Below are 22,809 nucleotides of genomic sequence, written 5' to 3' on the forward strand. Positions count from 1 at the left end.
AGATTTAGGAAATCATGGATGAAAGCTAAAGTAAATCAGGAAAATGATGTCGCAGAAAATGAAAAATATTAATAAAATCTAAAAGTCTCATTATCACAACTCGAAAGTCATATTATCTCCATTCTTGGCAAACCACAAGGTAATAGAAGGGGAAATTCTGTCTAAAAATTTACTTAGTTGAGTCCAATAAGAAATTGAGCTTCTCCCCAGTTCGGAACTTGCAGTTGTAACAAACCATCAAAATCAAAATACTACTGAAATTTAAATAGTAAAAATTTCCAAAATCAATGCTGAATCTGTTACAATGTAAGGCTTAAAGTACAAACACAAATTTAGCTAATGTGAAAATAGTTTAGCTCCCTAAGGACATAATTTGAAAGAAAATATTTATTTGTTTTATCACCCTACATCCTTCTATTTCAGTTTCTTCTATATAGAATAGAATTAGGGGCAGGCACTGTGGCATAGCTGGTAAAGCCTACGCCTATGGTGCCAGGACCCCATATGGGTGCCAGTTCAAGGTCCAGCTGCTCCATTTCCAATCTAGCTCTCTGCTATGGCCTGAGAAAGCAGTGGAAGATGGCCCAAGTCCTTGGGCCCCTACACCCACGTGGGAGACCAGAAGAAGTTCCTGGCTCCTAGCTTCAGATTGGTCCAGCTCCAGCTGTTGGAGCCATTTGGGGAGTGAACCAGTGGATAGAAGACCTCTCTCTCTGCCTCTGCTTCTCTGTAACTCTGCCTTTCAAATAAATATTTTTAAAAAAGAATTATAGCATTCATGGAGTACCTTAACACATAGTCAAAAAAATGCCTCTTTTCATAAGGAAACAAAATCAGTAATTTCATTTAATTCAAGCAGCCTGCCCAGCTTTCCAAATATCACCTAGAATATAATGTACCATCTTCTTAGTTGGGACTATCCCTCCCAAACTGCATTTGAAAAATCAGTTCTTTCTACTGCCACTGACCGTTCCTTTCCCAAAAATCCTTCCTATAGCATCATAGTGTTAAACAAACATCATGCCCCTAATCCATCTTCTGAAAACATTTCTGGTGTTGAGTCTGTTTTTCTACACACCACCTCCTCCAACTGACCCAGTTTTATTCTATGTTCCCCAACTCCTTATCCTTTTACTTAAAATATTTTTCCAAGGCCAGTGCCGCGGCTCAATAGGCTAATCCTCTGCCTGCGGCACCAGCACCCAGGGTTCTAGTCCCGATCGGGGCATCAGATTCTGTCCCGGTTGCTCCTCTTCCAGTCCACCTCTCTGCTGTGACCTGGGAGTGCAGTGCAGGATGGCCCAAGTGCTTGGGCCCTGCACCCGCATGGGAGACCAGGATAAGTACCTGGCTCCTGGCTTCGGATCAGCGCAGTGCGCCAGCCACAGCGGCCATTGGGGCGTGAACTAACGGAAAAGGAAGACCTTTCTCTCTGTCTCTCTCACTGTCCGCTCTGCCTGTCAAAAAAAAAAATTTTTCCTCGCCTCTAAGAAACATATATTCTAGGAAGCTGCCACAACAACCCTTATCTCCCCCATGTAAGAAATTATATAAAGGAATTGTCGTCTTGTGAGCTATAAAATAGGAGTATCAGAAAACTACACACCTTATCCCATTCTATTCAATTCAATGGCATAACTGCACAGACTTAAGAGAAAACTCTCCTAATAGCACCTGAATTCCTTCCTTCTCTTCATCCCTCACCCCTGGCATTAAAGATTCTACCAGAAGCCTATCTTTTCCTTCACTTACTCCTCTTTACCAATTTCAAGTCTACTGGAAGCATGGGAGGTTGCCTCCAATCAAAGAAAGATGAATGGAAAATCCCTTCTCACCACCAAGATATAGGAGGAACAGGAAGAAGAGAGAAAAGCCCGTGCTACTTCATAACCTGTAAAAAACAATTTTCCCAGGCCGGCGCCATGGCTCACTAGGCTAATCCTCCACCTTGCAGCGCCGGCACACCGGGTTCTAGTCCCAGTCAGGGCGCCGGTTCTGTCCCGGTTGCCCCTCTTCCAGGCCAGCTCTCTGCTGTGGCCTGGGAGTGCAGTGCAGGATGGCCCAAGTCCTTGGGCCCTGCACCCCATGGGAGACCAGGATAAGTACCCTGGCTCCTGGCTTCGGATCAGTGCGGCGCACCGGCCACAGCGGCCATTGGAGGGTGAACCAACGGCAAAAGGATGACCTTTCTCTCTGTCTCTCTCACTGTCCACTCTGCCTGTCAAAAAAAAAAAAGAAAAAAGAAAAGAAAAGAAAAAAGAAAAAACAATTTTCCCTTTATAGTTTCCTGGCTTCTTCTTAAATTCCAAGAAGTTTTACCTCCATGCCATTTGAGCAAAGCATTCTCATTCCATACTCTGGATCACTTCAAATCTAGAACTCTTCTAAAATTCAGATATCTTACTATCTAAGGTCAAGCTGTGACCACAAATACCTAGTTTCCAATTTATTCACTGACTTCTTACCCCTAACGCTCTTACATTTCAACAGAGTGAAGTTCCCCAAAAAGTAGGCAGTACGTAGTTCAACTACCTAAGTAGGAAAGTAGGTTTCAGTATATACATATTCAATAATGTTTCTACAATGCATTCTAAGTTTCAATTAACTTTTTTTAAAAAAGATGTATTTATTTATTTAATTGAAAGGCAGAGAGACAGAGTGACCTTCCATCTACTTTTTTTTAAAGATTTATTTACTGGGGGCCAGCACCATGGCTCACTTGGTTAGTCTTCTGGCTGCGGCACCGGCATCCCATATGAGCGCCGGGTTCTAGTCCCGGCTACTCCTCTTCCAGTCCAGCTCTCTGCTGTGGCCCAGGAAGGCAGTGAAGGATTGAAATCGGAAAAGACCCCCTAAAATTTACCCTGAGATGTGGCCCCTTAAAGTTCCCTAGAAATGCTATCCGGGGTGCCACATGCACTACCGGAATTTGGGGTGCCTTACGATTTCACCACGGGCTTATTACTAAATCCCCAATATTAATAAGCCCGAGAGGGTTCTTGCCGAGTATTTAAAGAATTCTAAATACCGGCACAGATAAACAAGGCAGCATGGTACATTTTAAGCTTTTATTTAGTAAGAAAGGTGCATAAGAGAGTGAGAGCTTTATTTAGGAGAGAGAGGTGAATAGGGGTTCATACCAAGCACCAGGAACCAGCCACGTGGATGAGCATCTAGGCCAGGAAGCCTAGAGCACATGGCCCAAAGGCCATGCGCCCTGGAGGCGCAGGGCTACAGCAAGCCCTGTCCTGGCAAGAGGCCAGGGGAGAAGAGCAGGGCAGAGCCTCGAGCACACTGTGCCCTAGGTTTTTAACCCACTCCAAAGGGGAGTGGTTAATTAACCTGATTGGCTGGTGGGCACCCCGGTGTGGCCAGGTAGGGCAATGAGGCCACACAGGGGCGTGGCAAAGGCATCAGGTAGGAGCATGAGGTCACACAGGGGCGTGGTCTTCCAGTTCACAAATCTGATCAATTTTAGCCTGTATGCCTGCCTACTTCAGGATGACCCAAGTGCTTGGGCCCCTGCGCCCGCACGGGACACCACGAGGAAGCACCTGGCTCCTGGCTTCGGACTGGCACAGCACGCCGGCCGTAGCAGCCATTTGGGAGGTGAACCTTTAGGAGTTGGAGTCTTCTGTACTCTGGCTGCTTGCTCTCCTGCTATGCTCCCCTGGAATTTATGACCTCCTGCCCCCCACCAGCTCCCCTGGGATTTATGGCCTGATGTTTCCCGCCAGTTCTTCCCCATGCCATCTCCTTAGTGTGGCCTTCCTGCCACATAACGTATATAGTCTTTACATTTAAATGAACCAATGAACATGTTAGATTCCAATACCTTGCCATAAAGAGAATAAGAAGGTAACCTACGACCTGCACCTTTGTAAGTGTGAGGCTATAAAAACCTCTCTTATGCAAACGAGAGGGCCTTTTGCCTATGCACTGCTAAAGGGCTGTGTGCGGGTAGGGGGTCCCAGCCAGCTGGTAACAAATAAACCTCTGTTTTTGCATCTGCGACTGTGCCTTGTGCATTGATTGGGAAATTCGGACACAACAAACCAACAGAAGAAAGACCTTTCTCTCTGTGTGTGTGTCTCTCTCTCACTGACGAACTTTATCTGTCAAATAAATAAAAAAAAAAATTTAAAGATTTATTTATTTACACAGAGAGGAAAGAGGGAGAGAAGAAGAGAGGGAGAGAGAGAGGGAGGTGTTTCATCTGCTGGTTCACTCCCTAGATGGCCACAACAGCTGGAGCTGCGCCGATCTGAAACCAGGAGCCAGGAGCTTCTTCCGGGTCTCCCACTTGGGTGCAAGGGCCCAAGGACTTGGGCCATCTGCTACTGCTTTCTCAGACCATAGCAGAGAGCTGGATAGGAAGTGGAGCAGCCCGGACACAAACCAGCACCCAGCACCCATATGGGATGCTGGCACTGCAGGCAGCAGGCTTTACCTACTACGCCACAGAACTGGCCCCACTTCCATCTACTTCTACCTTTCATCACTCCCCTAAAAGGCAACAATGGTCAAGGCTGATCCAGGCCAAAGCCAGGATCCCTGGAACTCCACCCAGGTCTCCCATGTGGGTGGAAGGGGCCCAAGCACCTGGGCCATCATCCACTGCTTTCTCATGCACATTAGCAGAGAGCAGGACTGGAATCGGAGTAGTCAGTTCTCCAAACGGTGCTCCAATATGGGATGTTGGTGTAGCAAGCAGTGGTTTAACACAGAACACAGAACGCTAGCTCCAACTTACTTTTCAATTGTCACACTCCTGTTCCTGAACTAACAACTACATTGACATGTTAATTTAGATCAGTGCTCCTAACTGCTGGCCTACAGTCTGTTTGTGTAAATGCAGCATTATTGGAACACAACTAGACCCATTTGCTTACATATTGTCGAAGACTGCTAACATGCAATAAGCACAGAGTTGAGTAGTAGCAACAGAGACCATCTGGCCACAAAGCCTAAAATATCTGGCCCTTCACAGAAATATTCCTAGTCTGCCAATCCTGTGTCTACATGCCTGCCACACGTCCATATGCCTTGCTAATGTCTCATTCTAGCTGAAACTGCCCAGTACAGAGATCTTAATTAAATAAGCATGCTGACCTGTTTATAACATAGGGGTGGCCACTACTAAATGCAAAAAAAAATAAAATAAAAAAAGCACTAACATCAAAAAGAACTAAAACCGATCAGGATGCTCTTCCTTATCCTGGTTATTAAAAAGAAAGTGTGATTCATGCATTATTAAAGAAAACGCAATGTTTTCATTTTTTTAAAGCACAAAGAACAACACAGACATAGATAGACAAAGCTTCCATGCACTGGTACACTACACAAATGACCACAATCCCCCAGGTTAAACCAACCCCAAGCTGGAAGCCAGGATGACAATCCACATCTCTCCTTGGATGGCAGGGATGCAATTACCTGAGCCATCATTTGCTGTCTCCCACTGTCTACATTAGGAGGAAGACAGAATTGGGAGCAGGGCCAGGACTTCAACCCAGGCCTCTGATTGGGATGTAGGTATCCCAACTAGCAGCTTATCACTAGGTCAAACACCCATTCCAATGCAAAAGTTCTAATTTTATAAAGTTCCTGAAAGAATAAATCCTATTTATCAAAGAGTATGGGTTCAGTGCTAGCATAACTATTCTTCAAGGAACAGTCAGATGTAATCAGGTACAGTCTTTACTCATAGTAACCTCTGTAAGTTACTCTCACATGGAAGTCTTTACAACAGATTTTCTAGTTAAAATATTAATTCCTTTTTCATTTTACTTTTATTAAAAAATAACAACCTGTACATACTTATAGGATACACAAATAATCTAAATATATTTATAGGATATGAGCTAATGTTTTGATACATGTATATACTGTGAATTGAATAAAAACAGGCTAATTAATATATCTATCACTTCACATACTTAGCATTTCTTCATGGTGAGAACATTTAAAATTTGCCCTTTCATAGTTTTGAAATATCTGCTACATTATTTTTTAAATATTTATTGATTTATTTTAAAGTTACAGAGAGGCAGAGACAGAGGCAGAGAGAGAAGTCTTCCATCCATTGGTTCACTCCCCCAAATGGCCACAATGGTGGGAGCTGCACTGATCCAAAGCCAGGAGCCCGGAACATCCTCCGGGTCTCCAACATGGGTGCAGGAGCCCAAGGACTTGGACCATCCTCCACTGCTTTCCCAGGCCATAGCAGAGAGCTGGATTGGAAGCGGAGCAGCTGAGATTTGAATCACTGGCCATATAGGATAACCGCACTGCAGGTAGTGGCTTGATCCTCCACACTACAGCGCCAGCCAGCCCTGCTACATTATTAACTATAGTTCCCTTACTGCTGCTGCACAACAGAATATCAGAACCCACCCCACAAGCTGAATTGAAACTTTGTACACTTAGACCTTCCCCTGTCCATTCCCAACTCCCATTTTATTGAGTTCAAATTTTATATTCAACATATAAACCAATTAGGCGATATCTGTCTATGGCTGGTTTATTTCAATTAGCATAATATCCTCCAGGTTACTGTATGTTATCACAACCAGCAGAATTCCATTCTGTCTGTTTTAAGGCTAAATAGTATTCTACTGTGTAAATATGCCACTTTTTTATTCCACTCATTTGTTGATGATCACTTAGGTTATTTTCAAATCTGCTTTATTGTGAATAATGATGCTGTAAACACAGGAGCAAAGACATCTCTTCAACATACTGATTTCAAGTCCCTTGGGTATAGCGGGAGGGGCAGTGTCTTCAGAAAGTTCATGGAAAATATATACTAGGGAAAACAGCATTAATTTCAATTGTTTTGATACCAAAATTATATTATCTTTTAATTCCATTTTGATGAACTTTGCTGGATCACATTATAATTCTATTTTCAGTTTTTCAAAATGGCTATATTGTTATATTCCCCAATGTACAAGGTTTCCCTTTTTTCCACATCCTTATAAACACTAATCTTTGATCTTGATAACAGCCATTTTCATAGGTATGATGTGATCTCTCAATATGCTTTCAGTTTACATTTCCCTGATGATTTAGTGATATTGAGCATTTTTTCACATATTTATGAGCTTTTTTATGTCCATTCAGATCCTTTGCATGTTTAAAGAAAACTTTTATTTATAAATATAAATTTTGAATGTACAATTTTTGGATTATAGCACCTCCCACCCTCCCACCCGCAGACCATCTCATCTCCTATTCCCTCTCCCATCCCATTCTTCATTAAGATTCATTTTTAATTATCTTTATAATCAAGAGATCAACTCTATGCTAACTAAAAGATTTCAACAGTTAGCACCCACACAGACTCACAAAGTGTAAAGTACTGTTTGAAGACTAGTTTTACCATTCATTCTCCTAGTACAACACATTAAGGACAGAAGTCCTACATGGGGAGCAAGTTCCCAGTGACTCCTGTTGTTGATTTAACAATTTACACTCTTATTTATGATGTCAGTAATCACCCGAGGCTCTTGTCATGAGTTGCCAAGGCTATGGAAGCCTCTTGAGTTCACAAACTACAACCTTATTTAGACAAGACCATAATCAAAGTGGAAGTTCTCTCCTCCCTTCAGAGAAAGGTACCTCCTTCTTTGATGGCCCCTTCTTTCCACTGGGATCTCACTCACAGAGATCTTTCATTTAGGTAATTTTTGTTGTTGTTGTTTTGCCAGAGTGTCTTGGCTTTCCATGCCTTCGAAACTCTCATGGGCTTTTTAGCCAGATCTGAATGCCTTAAGGGCTGATTCTGAGGCCAGAGTGCTGTTTAGGGCATTTGTGATTCTATGAGTCGGCTGTGTATCTCACTTCCCATGTTGGGTCATTCTCTCTTTTTTAATTCTATCAATTATTATTAGCAGACACTGGTCTTATTTATGTGATCCTTTTGACACTTAATCCTATCTTTATGATCTGTTATGAACAAAGAGTCCAGAAATTAATCTACGTACGTACCACTGACAGATTTTTCACAAACGTGCCAAGAACATATGTTGGATAAAGGACAGACTTTTCAATAAATGGCACTGGCAAAACTGATGTAGATGATACACTGAAGAACAAAATTAGATCCCTAACTTTTACCATATACAAAAAACAACTCAAGATGGATCAAAGACCTAAATATAAGATCTGAAACTATGAAACTGTTAGGGGAAAATATGAGAAACATTTCAAAATATTGGTGTAGTCAATGACTTTTTGGATAAGACCCCTAAGGTACAGGTAACAAAAATAAACTAGACAAATGAGAATATGTTACACTCAAAAGCTTCTGTGCAGCAAGGAAATAATAAGCAGCAAAAAATTGTTCTTTCATAATCCTATGCTTTTTGGAAAAATAAATTTAAAACACTACTTTGAGGATAATTCCATGTGTTGAAAAAAGGATTTTTTAATTGTACATAGTGACCATTAATTGGGTTTCTTTCTTATAGAAAAATGACTATTTTGAGATATGAAATAACTGCAAATTCTGTAAAAGCTACCCCTCCCCCACCTAGAAAAAAATCATGTAAGCAATATTTTGCAAATAAATGATGATTCATTCACAGCCCATCTGTGAACCTGATATTTTAAACTTCTACTATAATATGTATTAAAATAGCCAATAAACTTATAGATAGTATATATATTACAGTCAGAGAGTTAGATACATATAACTGCATCATAAATTCAGAAGTCTATACATTACTTTGTTATCTTTGCGCACTGAAAAACACACCCATTCATATTAACTTGCAAAGGACATTTAAGAACTTTGTAGAACAATATTATCTTTTACTAAAAAAAATGAAAAAGATATAACTGAAAAAAAAGAAACAAAGAGCAACAAGAATCTCAGCTTGGTGGCTTAGTGGGTGTGTTACTCAACCTCCCAAAGTCCCAGTTTCCTTGTGTGTAAAACAGTGGCAGTAATAGTACTCATTTCATAAGGCTGCATTAAAAATATAAAGAGATAACATGTATAAAGCTTTCAATAAAGCATCAAAGCAAATAAATGCAATATGGCTCTTGGCATTTTGACAAAAATATATCTGAAACATGCATCAATTTCACACCACAACTCATGCTCCTAAGTAACCCCTTTGCTCTTTAAAAATCAAGATTATGAGTTTAAGGAGAAACTTCTCATTGAAGAGTAAAAGATAGGTTAGTATGGAAAAAAAGCCACACAAACCTGTTTGGGCAATGAATCTGTCATGTAGTAGCTATTAGACTTTGCATAAATAATTTTTAATTGTTTCATACTCTATCTCCACTGTAAAATGAGAACAATATGTGCCTCAAAGCATTTTCATCAGCACTAAAAAAGGCAACATATGTAAAATGTATTTCAATCGCATCATCTCTTCTCTAAACTCATAATTTGTTTTGAAATAGTACTATACTACTCTTACATGAAATAGCTACAATAATAAATTCTATTTTCTAGCAAAAATTCTCATTATTAGTATAATTATACCATCAAAAAAAGTATTAACAAAGCCTAGCATTGAAATTAATACATTGGGGGCCAGTGTTGTGGTGTAGCAAGTAAAGCTGCCAAGTGTAGCATGGATGCCTGGGCACTGGTTCAAGTTCCAGCTGCTCCACTTCCTATCCAGCTCCCTGCTAATGTGCCTGAAAAGGCTGCAGAAGCCCCTGCAACCCCCCTGGGAGACCTGGATGAAGTTCATGGCTCCTGGCTTCAGACTGATCTAACCCTGGTAGTTGTGGCCATTTGGGGAGTGAACTAGCAGATGAACATTTTCTCTGTCTCTCCTTCTCTCTGTAACTCTAATTTTCAAATAAATAAATAAATAAATTTTAAAAATAATAATTAATACATCAAGGGGGCTGGCATTGTGGCACAGCAGGTTAAGCTGCTGCCTGCAATACTAATATTCCATATGTGCATCAGTTGGAGTCCCAGCTGCTCCATTTCTGATCCAGCTCCCTGCTAATGTACCTGGGAAGTCAGCAGAAGATGGCACAACTGCTTTGGTCCCTGCCACCCATGTAGGAGATGAGGCTGAGTTTCTGGCTGCTGGTTTGGGCCTGGCTGTTGTGGCCATCTGGTCAGTGAAACAGTAAATGAAGATCTCTCCCTCTGTCTTCCTCTGCCTTTCAAGTAAGTAAATCTATTTTAAAAAGAATTTAAAACGTGTACATAGAAGTTTATTGCAGCACTATTTGCAGTAGTTACAAGGTGGAAATAACTTAAATGTCCAACAATTGTTAAATGGAATAACAAAATGTGGTATTATCCTAATAACAGAATATTACTCAGCAATGAAAAACAATGAGGTACTGATATATGCTACAACATGAATGAAACATGAAAACACGATTGAAAGAGGTCAGTGAACAAAGACCACTTATTGAATGGTTCTATAATAATATGAAATTCCACTATTGGCAAACTCTGAAACAGAAAGTAAATCAGTCATTTGGCTAGATTACCCGGGTTGGTGGATGAGGAGCATGGAGAATAATTGCTAACAACTCAAAAAAGCCGTAATTTTTTTTTTCAGTTTGGTAAGGAGCAAATAACTGACTGCTTGATTAGAATGCCTGGGTTCCAGTCCTGGCTCCACTCCCAATTCCAGCTTCCTGCTACCCATAGAGGCAATAAGTAATGGCTCAAGCAGTTGGGTCCCTGTCACCCATGTGGGAAACCCAGACTGAACTCCCAACTTTTGGCTTCAGCTTGGCCCAACCCACTTTTTTGGGCATTTTGGGAGTATACTAGTGAATGGCAGATGTCTCTTTGTGTTTCTGCCTCTGAAATAAATAAAACAAATGAAAAAAAAAAGGTAAGTGGGCTAGGTCATATATACTAAAACAAGATGAACTGAATTCCTTCTCGGACATAATCTATAAATAGGAACCAGAGTCTCGGGCACAACCTGAACGTGTCCCCCAAAGCATGTATTGGAAACTTAAATCTCCAAACCAACAGCATTGGGAGTTGGGACCTATTAGACATGATTATGCCATGTGAGTTCAGCCCTCAAGAAGGGATTAATGCCCTTACTGAGGGAGTGAGTTTCTCATAAAACTGAGCGCAGCATGACAATGCCCCCTACTTTGTCCTCCCACCAATGAATCAAAGTACTTGCCAGATGCCAGCCTTTCAATCCTGGACTTCCCAATCTCCAGAATCATCAACAAATAAACTTCTGCTCATTAAAAATAAGCTAGTCTCAGGTATTCTATTATAGCAATACAAAAAGTCTAAGATAGTCTCATACAAAATAGTCAAAATAACAAGTATACAATCCAAAATTACTTGTCATACCAAGAAACAATAAAATCAATTCGCTTAAGATAAACGTCAGATAACATCACTGAAGTGAATCTGACAATATTCTTAAAGCAGCTATCAGAAAAAATGTCCAGGAGCAATTGCTGTGGCAAAAAGAATGTCTCAGTGAAAATTAGGAAGTGAGTGAATGAATGAAAATGAAAACACACTATCAAAATATAAGACGCAGCTAAACCAGTGCTTAAAAGAACATGTACAGTATTAAAATGGTTTTATTGGGGGCCGGCGCTGTGGCATAGTGGGTAAAGCCACCGCCTGCAGTGCCAGCATCCTATATGGATGCCGGTTCAAGTCCCGGCTACACCACTTCCAATCCAGCTCTCTGCTATGGCCTGGGAAAGCAGTAGAAGATGGCCCAAGTCCTTGGGTCCTTGCACCCACGTGGGAGTCCAGGAAGAAGCTCCTGGCTTTGGATCGGCTCAGCTCTGGCCATTGCAGCCATTTTGAGATTGAACCAGAGGACGGAAGACCTCTCTCTCCCTCTCTCTCTATACCTCTTAATTCTTTCAAATACATAAAATCAATTAAACAATATTTTTAAATCTAATCAATATAGAAAAAGGAAAACATCATTTCAGATATGGTTTATCTCAGAAATGTAAGGTTGATTTAACATTCAAAACTCTAGTAGCTATTTATTACATTATCACAATAATATCAAAACTAAAAAGAAAAATTATATATAATGCTAACTCTATTCAATATCCATCACTGATAAAACCACTTATCAAACTAGATGCAGAAGGGGATTTTCTCAATGTAATTAAAAGCAGTTACAAAAACTTACAGATAACATCCTACCTGATGATTAAAGACTGAATATTTTCCTCCTAAATCAACAACAAAACATTGACTACTCTTATTAACTCTACTCATCAGTTTAATGGATAGTCTAACAAACAAAATAAGACATAAGAGGTATTCAAATTAAAAAGAAGGGAGTAAAGTTATTTTATTTGCAGAAATGATTATCTACATAGAAAATCTTAAGAAATCTATAACATCTATAACTAATAGGTAAAGTTGGCAAGATTGCAGGACAGTTTTAGGTCTACATAACAGCAATAATACAAAATCGAAACTTAAAAACTATCACTTACAATAACATCAGAAAGTACTAAGTACTTAGGAAAAATATGACAAGATCTGCCCATTGAAAATTTTAAAATACTGCTGAGAGATTAAATAAGATGTAAATAAACGGTAAGATATACCATGTCTTTGATATATGAGGAAACTCAATACTGATAGAGTGTTAATTTTTCGTAAATTAATCCATAGATTAAACACATCCTAAACAAACTTCCAATAGGACATTTATGGAAACTGACATGCTGATTCCAAAATTCATATGGAATTACAAAAGACCTAGATTAGTCAAAATGTTTGAAGGAAAAAATTGAAGGATTTAACATTCATTGAATTCAAATTGTATAAAGCTGTAATAATCAAGACACTGTTGCACAGATACAAATAGACAAAAGAGATCAGAAAATCAAAATAAAGTACAGGAATAGGCATGAAAATAAGTAAGTGTTTTCAGCCAAATTTAAAAAACCACTTTAGCATATAAAGGACAGTCTTTTCAACAATAGAGCTGGAAAAATTCAATATTGATAAGCAAAAGAAAAAAAAAGAAGATAGATTCCAGACCCCTTTCCATATATGAAAATTAACTCAAAATGGACCCTAAACCTAAATGTAAAATGTAAAAATACAAAACTTCTAGAGAAAGAAGTTCTTCATCAACTTGGTTTAGGCAAATATTTCTTAGAGACTACCCATAAAGAAAAATCTATAAAAGAAAAAGGGGTCGGCATCATGGTATAGCAGGTGGAAACTGGTTCAAGTCCTGGTTGGAGTCCTGGCTGTTCCACTTCCAATCCAGCTCCCTGCTAATGGACCTGGGAAAACAGCGGAAGATGGTCCAACTCCCTGGGCTCCTGCCACCCATGTGGGAGACCCAGAAGAAATCTCCTGACTCTTGGCTTCAGCTTGGCCCTGCTCTAGCTGTTGTGGCCACTTGAGGAGTTAACCTGCAGATGGAAGATTTCCCTGGGTCTCTCCCTCCCTCTGTAAGGGTGCCTTTCAAATAAGTAAAAATAAATCTTTTTAAAAAGATACATTGTGATTCAACAAATTTAAAACTTTTGTTGTTTGAAAAACACTGTTAGAGAGAATGAAATGTTAAGCCCCAGTGTGGTGGAAAATACTTCTGCCGGTGCCCTGGCTCACTTGGCTAATCCTCTGCCTGCGGCACCGGCACCCCGGGTTCTAGTCCCGGTTGCTCCTCTTGCTGTGGCCGGGGAAGGCAATGGAGGATGGCCCAAGTGCATGGGCCCTGCACCTGCATGGGAGACCAGGAGGAGGCACCTGGCTCCCGGCTTCAGATCAGCACAGCACCCCAGCCATAGCAACCATTTGTGGGGTGAACCACCGGAAAGGAAGATCTTTCTCTCTCTCTCTCTCTCTCACTGTCTAAATCTGCCAGTCAAAAAAAATTATGTTTCTGGTTAGAAACCAGCATTCAGAAAATGGTTTAAACACACACACACACACACACACACACAAAAACCGGGGAAGGCACCTGGCTCCTGGCTTCGGATCAGCGCAGCGCACCCGCCATAGTGGCCATTTGGGGAGTGAACCAATGGAAAGGAAGACCTTTCTCTCTGTCTCTCTCTCGCTCACTGTCTAACTCTGCCTGTCAAAAAAAAAAAAATCACAAAAACCAACAACACAAAAATGTTTTAATGTGCAAAATCTCTGAACAGATCTCACTAAAGAAGATATACAGATGGCAAGCAAGCACGTGGTAAGATGCTCAACATCATTAAGTTATTATGGAAACGCAAATTAAAGCTCAAAGACATTTTATTCACTTATTAGAATCATTAAAAGTTTAAAAGACTAACCATGTCAAGTACTGGTGAGGATATGAATTAACTAGAACATTCACACATTTGCTGGTAGGAACATAAAGATACAATTAGTTTGAAAAAGTTTGTCAATTTCTTTAAAAAGTCAAACAAGTATCTATCATGTAAGTCAGCCAATTGCCCTCTATGTCCACACTAAGACTTCTACATAAAAGTTCACAGGAGCTTTATAAAGAAGAGCCAAAACTGGTAAACAATCCAAATGTCCACTGGATAAACAAATTGTGGTGTACCCACATAATGGGCTACTATTCAGAAATAAAAAGTTATGATACACCATTAATGAATCTCAAAATAAATATGCTGTGTGAAAGAAGCCAGACAACAAGTTGTATAGAATGTATGACTGCACTTACATAAAAACTGTAGAAAATACCAGCAAATCTACAGTGAAAAGAAAGCTGATCAGTAGCTGCCCAGGGACAGAGAGAAGCAGCCAGAAGGAAAGAGAATAATTAAAAACTTTCATATGTAATTAATATTTTTATGATCTTGATTGTAGTGATACTTTCAGAGGTCTATACCAAAGATAAAACATATCACACTGTAATTTGCAATAAATAAATTATACCTTTTAAATTGCATAGTTCATTGTATGTCAATTACACCTGAATAATGCTCTTTAAAATAAACGGGAAAAAAATCTCAATTAAATACTTCATCCCAAAAGTTCTAAGAAGGAAAAATGTGCTGTAACAGTATCCAATAGGGGAGTTGCTACTGCAGCATAGTGGGTAAAGCTGCTGTCTGTGGCGCCAGCAGCCCATATGGGTACTCATTCGAGTCCTAACTGCTCCACTTCTGATCCAGCTCCCTGCTAATGTGCCTGGGAAAGCAGCAGAGAATGGCCCAAGTGCTTGGGCTACTGCACCCATGCGGGAGACCTGTTAGAAGCTCCTAGCTTCAGCCTGGCTCAGCTTCAGCTGTTGTGGCCATCTGGAGAGTGAACCAGTGGATGGAAGCTCTCTCTCTCTCTGGCTGGATCTCCCTTTCTTTATAACTTTCTTTAAAATAAGTAAATAAATCTTAAAAAAAAAAAGAGTATAAAATACAGTCAGTAAGGGGTAAGTTAGACTGAGTTATCAGAAAAGCCTCCTTTAAGATGGGAGAGGGAATGGGAGGTGAAAGGAGAGCGGGGTGGGGCACATGGGGGAAAGACCCACAGTAAAGTTGTATCTATGTAAAAATGCATTCATTAAATAAAAATTTAATTAATTAATTAATTAAAAAAAAGAAAAGCCTCCTTTAGAAACCAGTATTTAAGCTTAGAAGGATGATCAGAAATTATCCCAGCAAAGACCAGATAGGAGAGAGGACTAATAAAAGAGGCAAAATATCCTGACGCCAAAAGGAATATATGTGTCACTTTCAAGAATTTTAAAAGTCCAACTTATTTTTTTATTTGAGAGGTAGAGTTACAGACAGTCAGAGAGAGAGACTCCCCAAATGGCCACAATGGGTGAAGCTGAGCCGATCTGAAGCCAAGGAGCCAGGAGCTTCCTCCAGGCCTCCCACCCGGTTCAGCAGCCCAAGCGCTTGGGTCATATACTGCTTTCCCAGGCCATAACAGAGAGCCAGATTGGAAGTAGAACAGCAGGGACTAGAACTGGGGCCCATATGGGATGCCAGCACTACAAGCGCCACAGCACCAGCCCAGAAACATCTATTCTTAAAAAACATGGTACTGGGACCAGGGTGTGGCACAGCAGGCATCCCGTATGGTACCAGTTTGAGTCCCTACTACTCCACTTCCCATCCAGCTTCCTGCTGAAGCACCTGGGAAAGCAGTAGAAGATGGCCCAAGTCCTTGTGGCACTGCACACACTTTGGAGACCTGGAAGAAGCTCCTGGCTCCTGGCTTCAGATCAGCCCAGCTCTGGCCATCATAGCCACTTGGGGAGTGAATCAGCAGATGGAAGATTCTCTCTCTCCCTCTGCCTCTCTGTAACTCTGCCTTTCAAATAAATAAATAAATCTTTAAAAAAAAAGTCATGTTACTAAAATTAGCCTACTTTATCAATGTAGGATCTTAGAAACAGTCATTCTAAATTGCTGTGAATTCCTACCATATGAGTATGTATCTTAATAATGAAAAAAGAATCCATGGCTATAAGTTATTCATTACATTGCAATATTTGAAATAAAGAAGACTTACGGACAAAGAGCATTCAATTTAACTTTACAGTTTGATAGTTTCCCTGCAACTAATGATAAGAATTCTAAATACATACATATATATGTGCGTAAGTTTCTAAAAAAGTAGCTTAAGAAAAATATTTACACAATCCTGCAACTTTTTATTTATAACAGCAACCTAATTCCTGAAATTATATCTTCATTTTGTTGTAACTAGAGTACTTCCATGACAAATGCATGAAATTCAGTACCCACATTCAACTAACCTAAAAGGTTATCCATATACACTGAATATAAGTCAACTGACGAATTTTGGAAAAGATTCAAAAACAAATCTACATTTACAAATAATTCACAATATAGTAAGATATTTCACAACCTTAGGGCATTAATTCAGGTTATGTCTCCCTAAGAGAAATCAGAAGTCAAAGGTTCAAAGTCATAGTAACAAGAAACCATTCAAGTCTGAACATTAAAAAAAAAAAAAGTACATACACACAAACCAGTTACTCTACGTAAATAGTTCTTAAGAACTAGCTTCCAGAAGAGAATGTCATTCATTCAAATAGATTATAGCAAAACATTCTCTATTCTAACACTGTATTAAACTATCCAAAATAAATACAATTTGAATTAGTCTATTATAACCTTGATTATTATATTTGGAGTTGGCACTGTCCTCTCTGATTCTCAGTCCCGAGTCCTTTAGTCTAGCTTGAGCTGAAGATCAATGTATGGTTTGTTTTACCTGTATGAGGAACAGCTTGTAATTCTGAGTGTTTTATTCTTTTCAAATGGAAACAGAAGACTGGAATCAATGCTAAGAGAACTGAAGTACACTTCTGATACCATATTTGCTTATGCAGTTCTTCCCCCACCATCAATCTTCCATTCTAAAGAGGCATTTGAAGAATACTTTTATTCCCTAGTGGAACCCCTATAGTAGAAAAAAGCTAAGTTACCATGGAACCAACCAATTAATTTTGACACCTGCTTACCAAGATTGATCAATCATTTTTGATGTCTGTTTGTAAGACTGCTATCCTGCAGTTTGGTAAAAGATTTTCAAGATAATTAGTGAAGTGAGAATTTCTAAAGTCTCTCCTACTGTGTTATTACTTCTAACTCACAGTAAAACAAGCCACCATCTTCAAATAAACCTTTCACAGCTTAGCATGCACTTTACCAGTAAGAATTCTTTCCTTCTAAATATGATTCTTTTTATTATTAAATACCACGGTGCCCCTAAAAATATAGCAAAACATATATAGTGTACCAGCTATATATATATATGTGTGTGTGTATATATTTACTCTAATTAATAGTCTGTATTCCACAGAGAATTGAAAAAGCATTTACCAAAAGAGTGTAATGAATCATAGGAAATAACAACTCCCAAGGAAATTAATACCCAATGATGATTAGTTCAGGATTTATTATTAAACTATGTCTACATTAAAACCTAGTCTTTAACTCACTAATGTGTTTTGTTTATGAACACCATTGCTCATTGTTATTTAAGCTACTTTTAACTTGATCTGTGGTCTTTCTTACTAATTGGGACAACATCTGCTAGTGAGGTCACAGGCTGCTGATGCAGCTGATCAAGAAGCTCCACTACTACAAAGTGTAGATGGTCCACAAGCTTCCCAGGAGTGCAGCAGTTTCGTCTGTTTTAGACAAATGAAGCAAATCCACCCACACAAAAGTCAATATCCCTAAATTTTGCATGAATCATGCAATCTTCCTATTTATGTATATAATGATGTGAAACACGCATGTAGCTTTTTTCACTGATGGCTGCCACTTCATATGTTTTAAGTTTCTTGCTAGGTTAAGAGGCCAGAGAGTACTCTCGCAGCAAAAGTTTAAAAACATTTATGTTAAAAAAAAAAGGGGGGGGGACCCTAACAAGCACAATCCAATTAAGATCTCTTTTCTTGCCTTAAAACACTTTTTAAACATTAATTAGCATCTCTTCAAATTTAAAAAAAAATTTTTTTTAAACTTCAGAACTAGTTAAAGCATGAACTCTGGAACTATTTCAACCTATTGCTACAAATAAGTTTCAATAAAAGTAGAGATTATACTTCCAAAAACCTGCTATGAATCAAACAATACAATTTACCTAAAATTTTAAAGTTCCATTTTACAGATATATTTTTACATTGAGTTTTACCAGCACTGTTGTAACCAGAAGGAGTAAAACAAAAAAAAAAGTTTTAAAAGAATTATACTGTGTAAAATTCCAAGAAAATTGTCCTAGAATATACTGGTAAGGTAAACCATATTCTCACCTTGCCTTAAAGTCCAAGAGACATCGCGCTTAGATTTTGCTATCATCCTGACAATGACCTGGTGCAACTTCTGAACCACAAACCCGCCAGCAAACTTGATATGGAGAATCTAGAGGACTGAGAAGCTAACTTTCTTAAGGACTTGTCTGCAAGTTGTCAGAAAGCAACAACTTCCTACTGGCCTCAACCATCTTATCTGCTGTTCCGGATGCACACCCATTTTTTTTATATCAGGTTGGAATCTAACAAACATCAACCACCAGGGAGAAAAGTATCTTCACTTGGTCCAGCAAATCCCTTAGCACCTCCAGCATCAGAAAAACCCAAGTAACACTTCCACACAATAGCTAATTGTTAGAAACATCCATTGTCTTCCCCACATAAGACAGTCCAGGCATGTCATCCTTTTCATCTAACCCATGGTCATCCAGTCCAGTCCCAATTTAATATTGCCCTAGCAAGTGCAACATAACATAGTCACTAAAAGTACAGCCTTTGGCGTAAAGCTGGCTGATCTGGAATCCCACAGCCGTCCCTACTGGGTAACTCTGGACGTTACTCCAATGCTTCGCCTCAATTTCCCTCTGTAAATCCCACAGGATAATTCTAGTAAGTCTCAGAGTTGTTCTGAGGAACAAATGCGATAATCCAGGTAAAGCGCTTAGAACAGCGTCTGGCACAGAGCAAGACGATCATAAACGCTACGTACTACGATCACTGTGCTTACAAACGTACCAGATTCTTAGCTAGCACTGGTCACCTCTGGGAGTAGGATGGGGAAGAGGGAGGTGCTAACTTCCAGCCTTGACACCTCCGCATCTGAACTGTTCCCCGTGCGCATGTATTTTTTGAGCTGTCCGCAAGATTTCTGATTCTAATACAAGGTCCTAACGAAACGGTGCCCGGCGCTGTAACTGAGTGGGAAAACGCCGCGGCCGAGCAGGGAATCGGAAGTGGCTGCGGACATCTAGGACGCTAGCCAAAGGCTTCGCTCCAAGTCGCTCAGCGACGGACCGGCGCGGTCCGAGGGGCGCAGCGCAGACCCCCACCCCGCGGTGCACTCCCCCTCCCGGGGACCCGAGGCCACGACCCAGACGGGACAGGGCTGCCGTGCAAGGTCCGGCGAAGGCACTTACTTGAACCTGCCCTGGCAGTGCTGGCACTGGTCCCCCACCCAGCCTGGGTCGCAGAGGCAGGTGGCGTTGACACAGCGGCCCGAGAAGCAGGAGCCGGTCCTCTCGCACGGCTTGGACTGGGACACCTGCGCGTAGAGCGCCAGGTAGAGGAAGCCATAGCAGAGCAGCCAGCTGTTCCCGTCCAGCAGCCAGGAGGAGGCGCCCCCGCCGCCGCTGCCGCCGCCGCCCCCGCCGCCCGCCGGCCGAGCCCTCCACAGCCCCGGGGCCGCCGGCTGCGAGGGGCCAGCGCGGGCCCGGACCCCCGGCTCCATCTTCCCCAGCGCCCCCGCCGCTGCCTGGGATGCTGAGGGGGGATTCCGGCCGGAGAAGAGCTCGCCGCCGCCGCCGCCGCCGCCGCCGCTCCTCACCGGCGCCTGCCCCAGTCCCGCTCCCCGGTCAGCAGGGACAGATCCCAAGCGCCGTCGCCTCCGCTCGGCTGCCCCCGGTCGCACTCAGGCATCGCCGCCCGCCCGGTCTCCTGACCTTGTCCTCGGCAGGCTCACCTCACAGCCGAGGCGCCCCTGAGGCGGCCCGAGGCGGGGAGCGAGAGGCGCAGCCTGCGCCCCGGCGCTCGCTCGGGAGAGGACCTGACGGGGAGGGGGACGGGGAGGGGGAGGAGGCCCGCGCGCGGCCCCGCCTCGCCCGCGGCCCGCGCCAACTGCCTCGGCCCCGAGCGAGCGAGCGCCGTGCGGGAGCCCCCGAGCTGGGCGCGCCCAACGCGGGCCGCGGGGGACGTGGAGCGGCGGTCAGCCTCGCGCTGCGTGCCAGGCGGCCAGCGGCACCCCAACATCCATCTTCCCTCCTGCGCCGCTCAGCTGCACCGGAGCTGCGGCGGGTGGTGCGCTGGGCCGGCACCCCAACACTCGCTTCCCCCCCCACACCTCAGCCCCGTGGTCTCGCCCCGCCCCTGACAGGGACCGGGGACTCCCCCCACCGCGCGCGCGCGCCCACTCGCGCTGAGGGGAGCCTGGCCCCCCAGGTGCGGCCCGCGTGTCCGTGTCCGCCGTGCCCTTCCCCAGGCGCGCGGGGCGCCCCGCCCCACTCGCTCCGCTGGCCTCGGGAGCCCCCCACGAACAGGGTAGAGACGCGGAAAGAAGCCCTTCCCGTCCGCTGTCTGCAGCTGCAAAAGTGCAGCGCTTTTAGCCCAGCGCTTCCCCAACCCCCTTCCTCCTGCCTATTTTTTTTTTTTCTTAAAAGAGAAAAACTCCAACTACACACAAAGAGCTGAGCATGTGCAGCAAGCAAAAGTCTTAAAGGCACCGCAGTCCAACCGCGCTGTGGGTCCGCAAGGACAGGGAGGGGCGCGGAGCCGTTTCCGACCAGGGACCCCTCGGAGGGGGTGTCATTTCGTCCACCGAAAAAGGACCCTCGCCCCCAACAAAGAACTGTGGGGTCCTGAGTGACCCACACTTCGCCCGCTGCTGACACGGCCTCGGAACCCCGCGTCTGCCCTTTTCTGCATGTCAGGGTTTCCTCCTCCATCTGGGACAATATTCTGCCTTGAAAAATATTGCAACATCGGGCTTTTTTTTTTTTTTCCAGAAAAGCAGAAATGATGCCCAGAAAAAGCTGTTTTCCTTCCTCAGCGGCAGTCCTTCCTTTAGATGATTTTCCAAGATTTGATGGCATATGCTGAAATTTTTGCTTTGTACTTTTGTGCCTTCTCTAAACAGGCGTCGTAAGTGAACCCTTGAGAAAGGAAACCGAACCCAAATTGCAGCCATGTATCCCCGAGATACCGCAGCGTTGCTGGAGCCCCACCAACGAAGAGCAGGCAGTGGGGAAAAGAATTTGGAATCTACCGAAGGCATTTCTGACAGCAAGAGAAAAGTTTTAGTTGTAACCACACAGCCGTGATATTCTTGTGAAATGCAATTCCTGTTTATTTGGGGGTATGATGTGCTCACATCATCTCTTTTAATCTCTGTTATCCCCACTTTGCAGATGAAATCCTCCATTAACCCCATTTCGCAGATGAGGAAAGAGATTTAAAACACTGGTCGATGGCAGCTTAGGAGTAAGTGAGGAACAGAGATTAAACACAAGAGCTCTGACACCCATGCCCTTTCCACTGTTTATCAGGCTGCATCCATTAGTGGGTGCTTTGTTTTCCTTCAGTGCGTAAAACCTAAGTGTTGGCTTGGTTTGCAAATACTTGAGCAGTGACTTAAAGAGGAAAGCAAGAGAGGTCCAAAGAAGATGGCTCCTTCACAAAGTACAAAAAGAAAACGGGAAACCGTGATTCTCACTGATTTAACGAATCATAATTTCCACCTGATATCAGTACCAGCAGTGTCATCATCAAACCTGACATTAGGACTGCCTGCTTCTTCCTCTCACACATTTTCCACGTCCAGGTGCCCCTTAGAGACTCCTTGAGATGGAGCTGTCCGCAAAAACCAGTCCAACGGAAGATACTATTCCGGATCACGCCTCTTCATTCCCTTGGCTATGAAATCAAGAATTCTTTTTAATATCAGCCATCCATGAACAAACTCTGCTGCTTCTCCATTCTTCTTCCACCAGCCGAAGGTTAGAGCCAGGCACATCTTTCTCACATCTAATGCTGAGTTGCTTTCAGACATGTGGAAAGCGGCCAAGCTCCGAAAACCAGCAGTGAGTGTGAAGGTGATTCAGAGTGCTCTAGAGTCCCTTCAACGAGAGAGATCATAGCTCAGACACAGACTGGCTGTAGCCGATACTTGAGCAAAGGGTTTGCTCATTAAAAATACCTATCTTTTAATCATCTAACCACTATAATCAGCTGAACACTTTTACCTTACAGGGAAGAACTTGCAGCCCTAGAGTCTCCTCTCAACACTGCCTTTAGAATCAAGCTGCATATATTAAATTTATATCAAATTATTTAAGGATCTCACAGAATTTCCACTTCTTCTATATTGTATTTTTTTCAA

At 42.3% G+C, this 22,809-nt stretch overlaps 1 protein-coding gene across 6 annotated transcripts in view; it reads right to left on the minus strand.

Moving 5' to 3' along the window:
• ATRNL1 (attractin like 1) overlaps positions 1-20,766 on the minus strand; it is an 818,312-nt gene extending 797,546 nt beyond the window's left edge. For 4 of the 6 annotated variants that reach the window (XR_011382205.2, XM_089314255.1, XM_089314256.1 and 1 more), the window contains exon 1: positions 19,856-20,319. Coding sequence is in view for 5 of the 6 variants with exons in the window: in XM_089314255.1 (XP_089170381.1) it covers positions 19,856-20,166 (311 nt within the window). In the remaining variant the exon portion in view is untranslated. Of the gene's footprint in view, positions 1-19,855; positions 20,347-20,397 lie in introns of those variants that run through there. The other 2 variants (XM_089314254.1, XM_070057169.2) reach the window with 2 other exon arrangements.
• Positions 20,767-22,809: the final 2,043 nt, after the last annotated feature.

This window comes from Oryctolagus cuniculus, chromosome 15 (genome assembly GCF_051225735.1).
Source record: "Oryctolagus cuniculus isolate XC-2025 breed Fujian yellow rabbit chromosome 15, ASM5122573v1, whole genome shotgun sequence".
Taxonomy (NCBI): Eukaryota; Metazoa; Chordata; class Mammalia; order Lagomorpha; family Leporidae; genus Oryctolagus; species Oryctolagus cuniculus.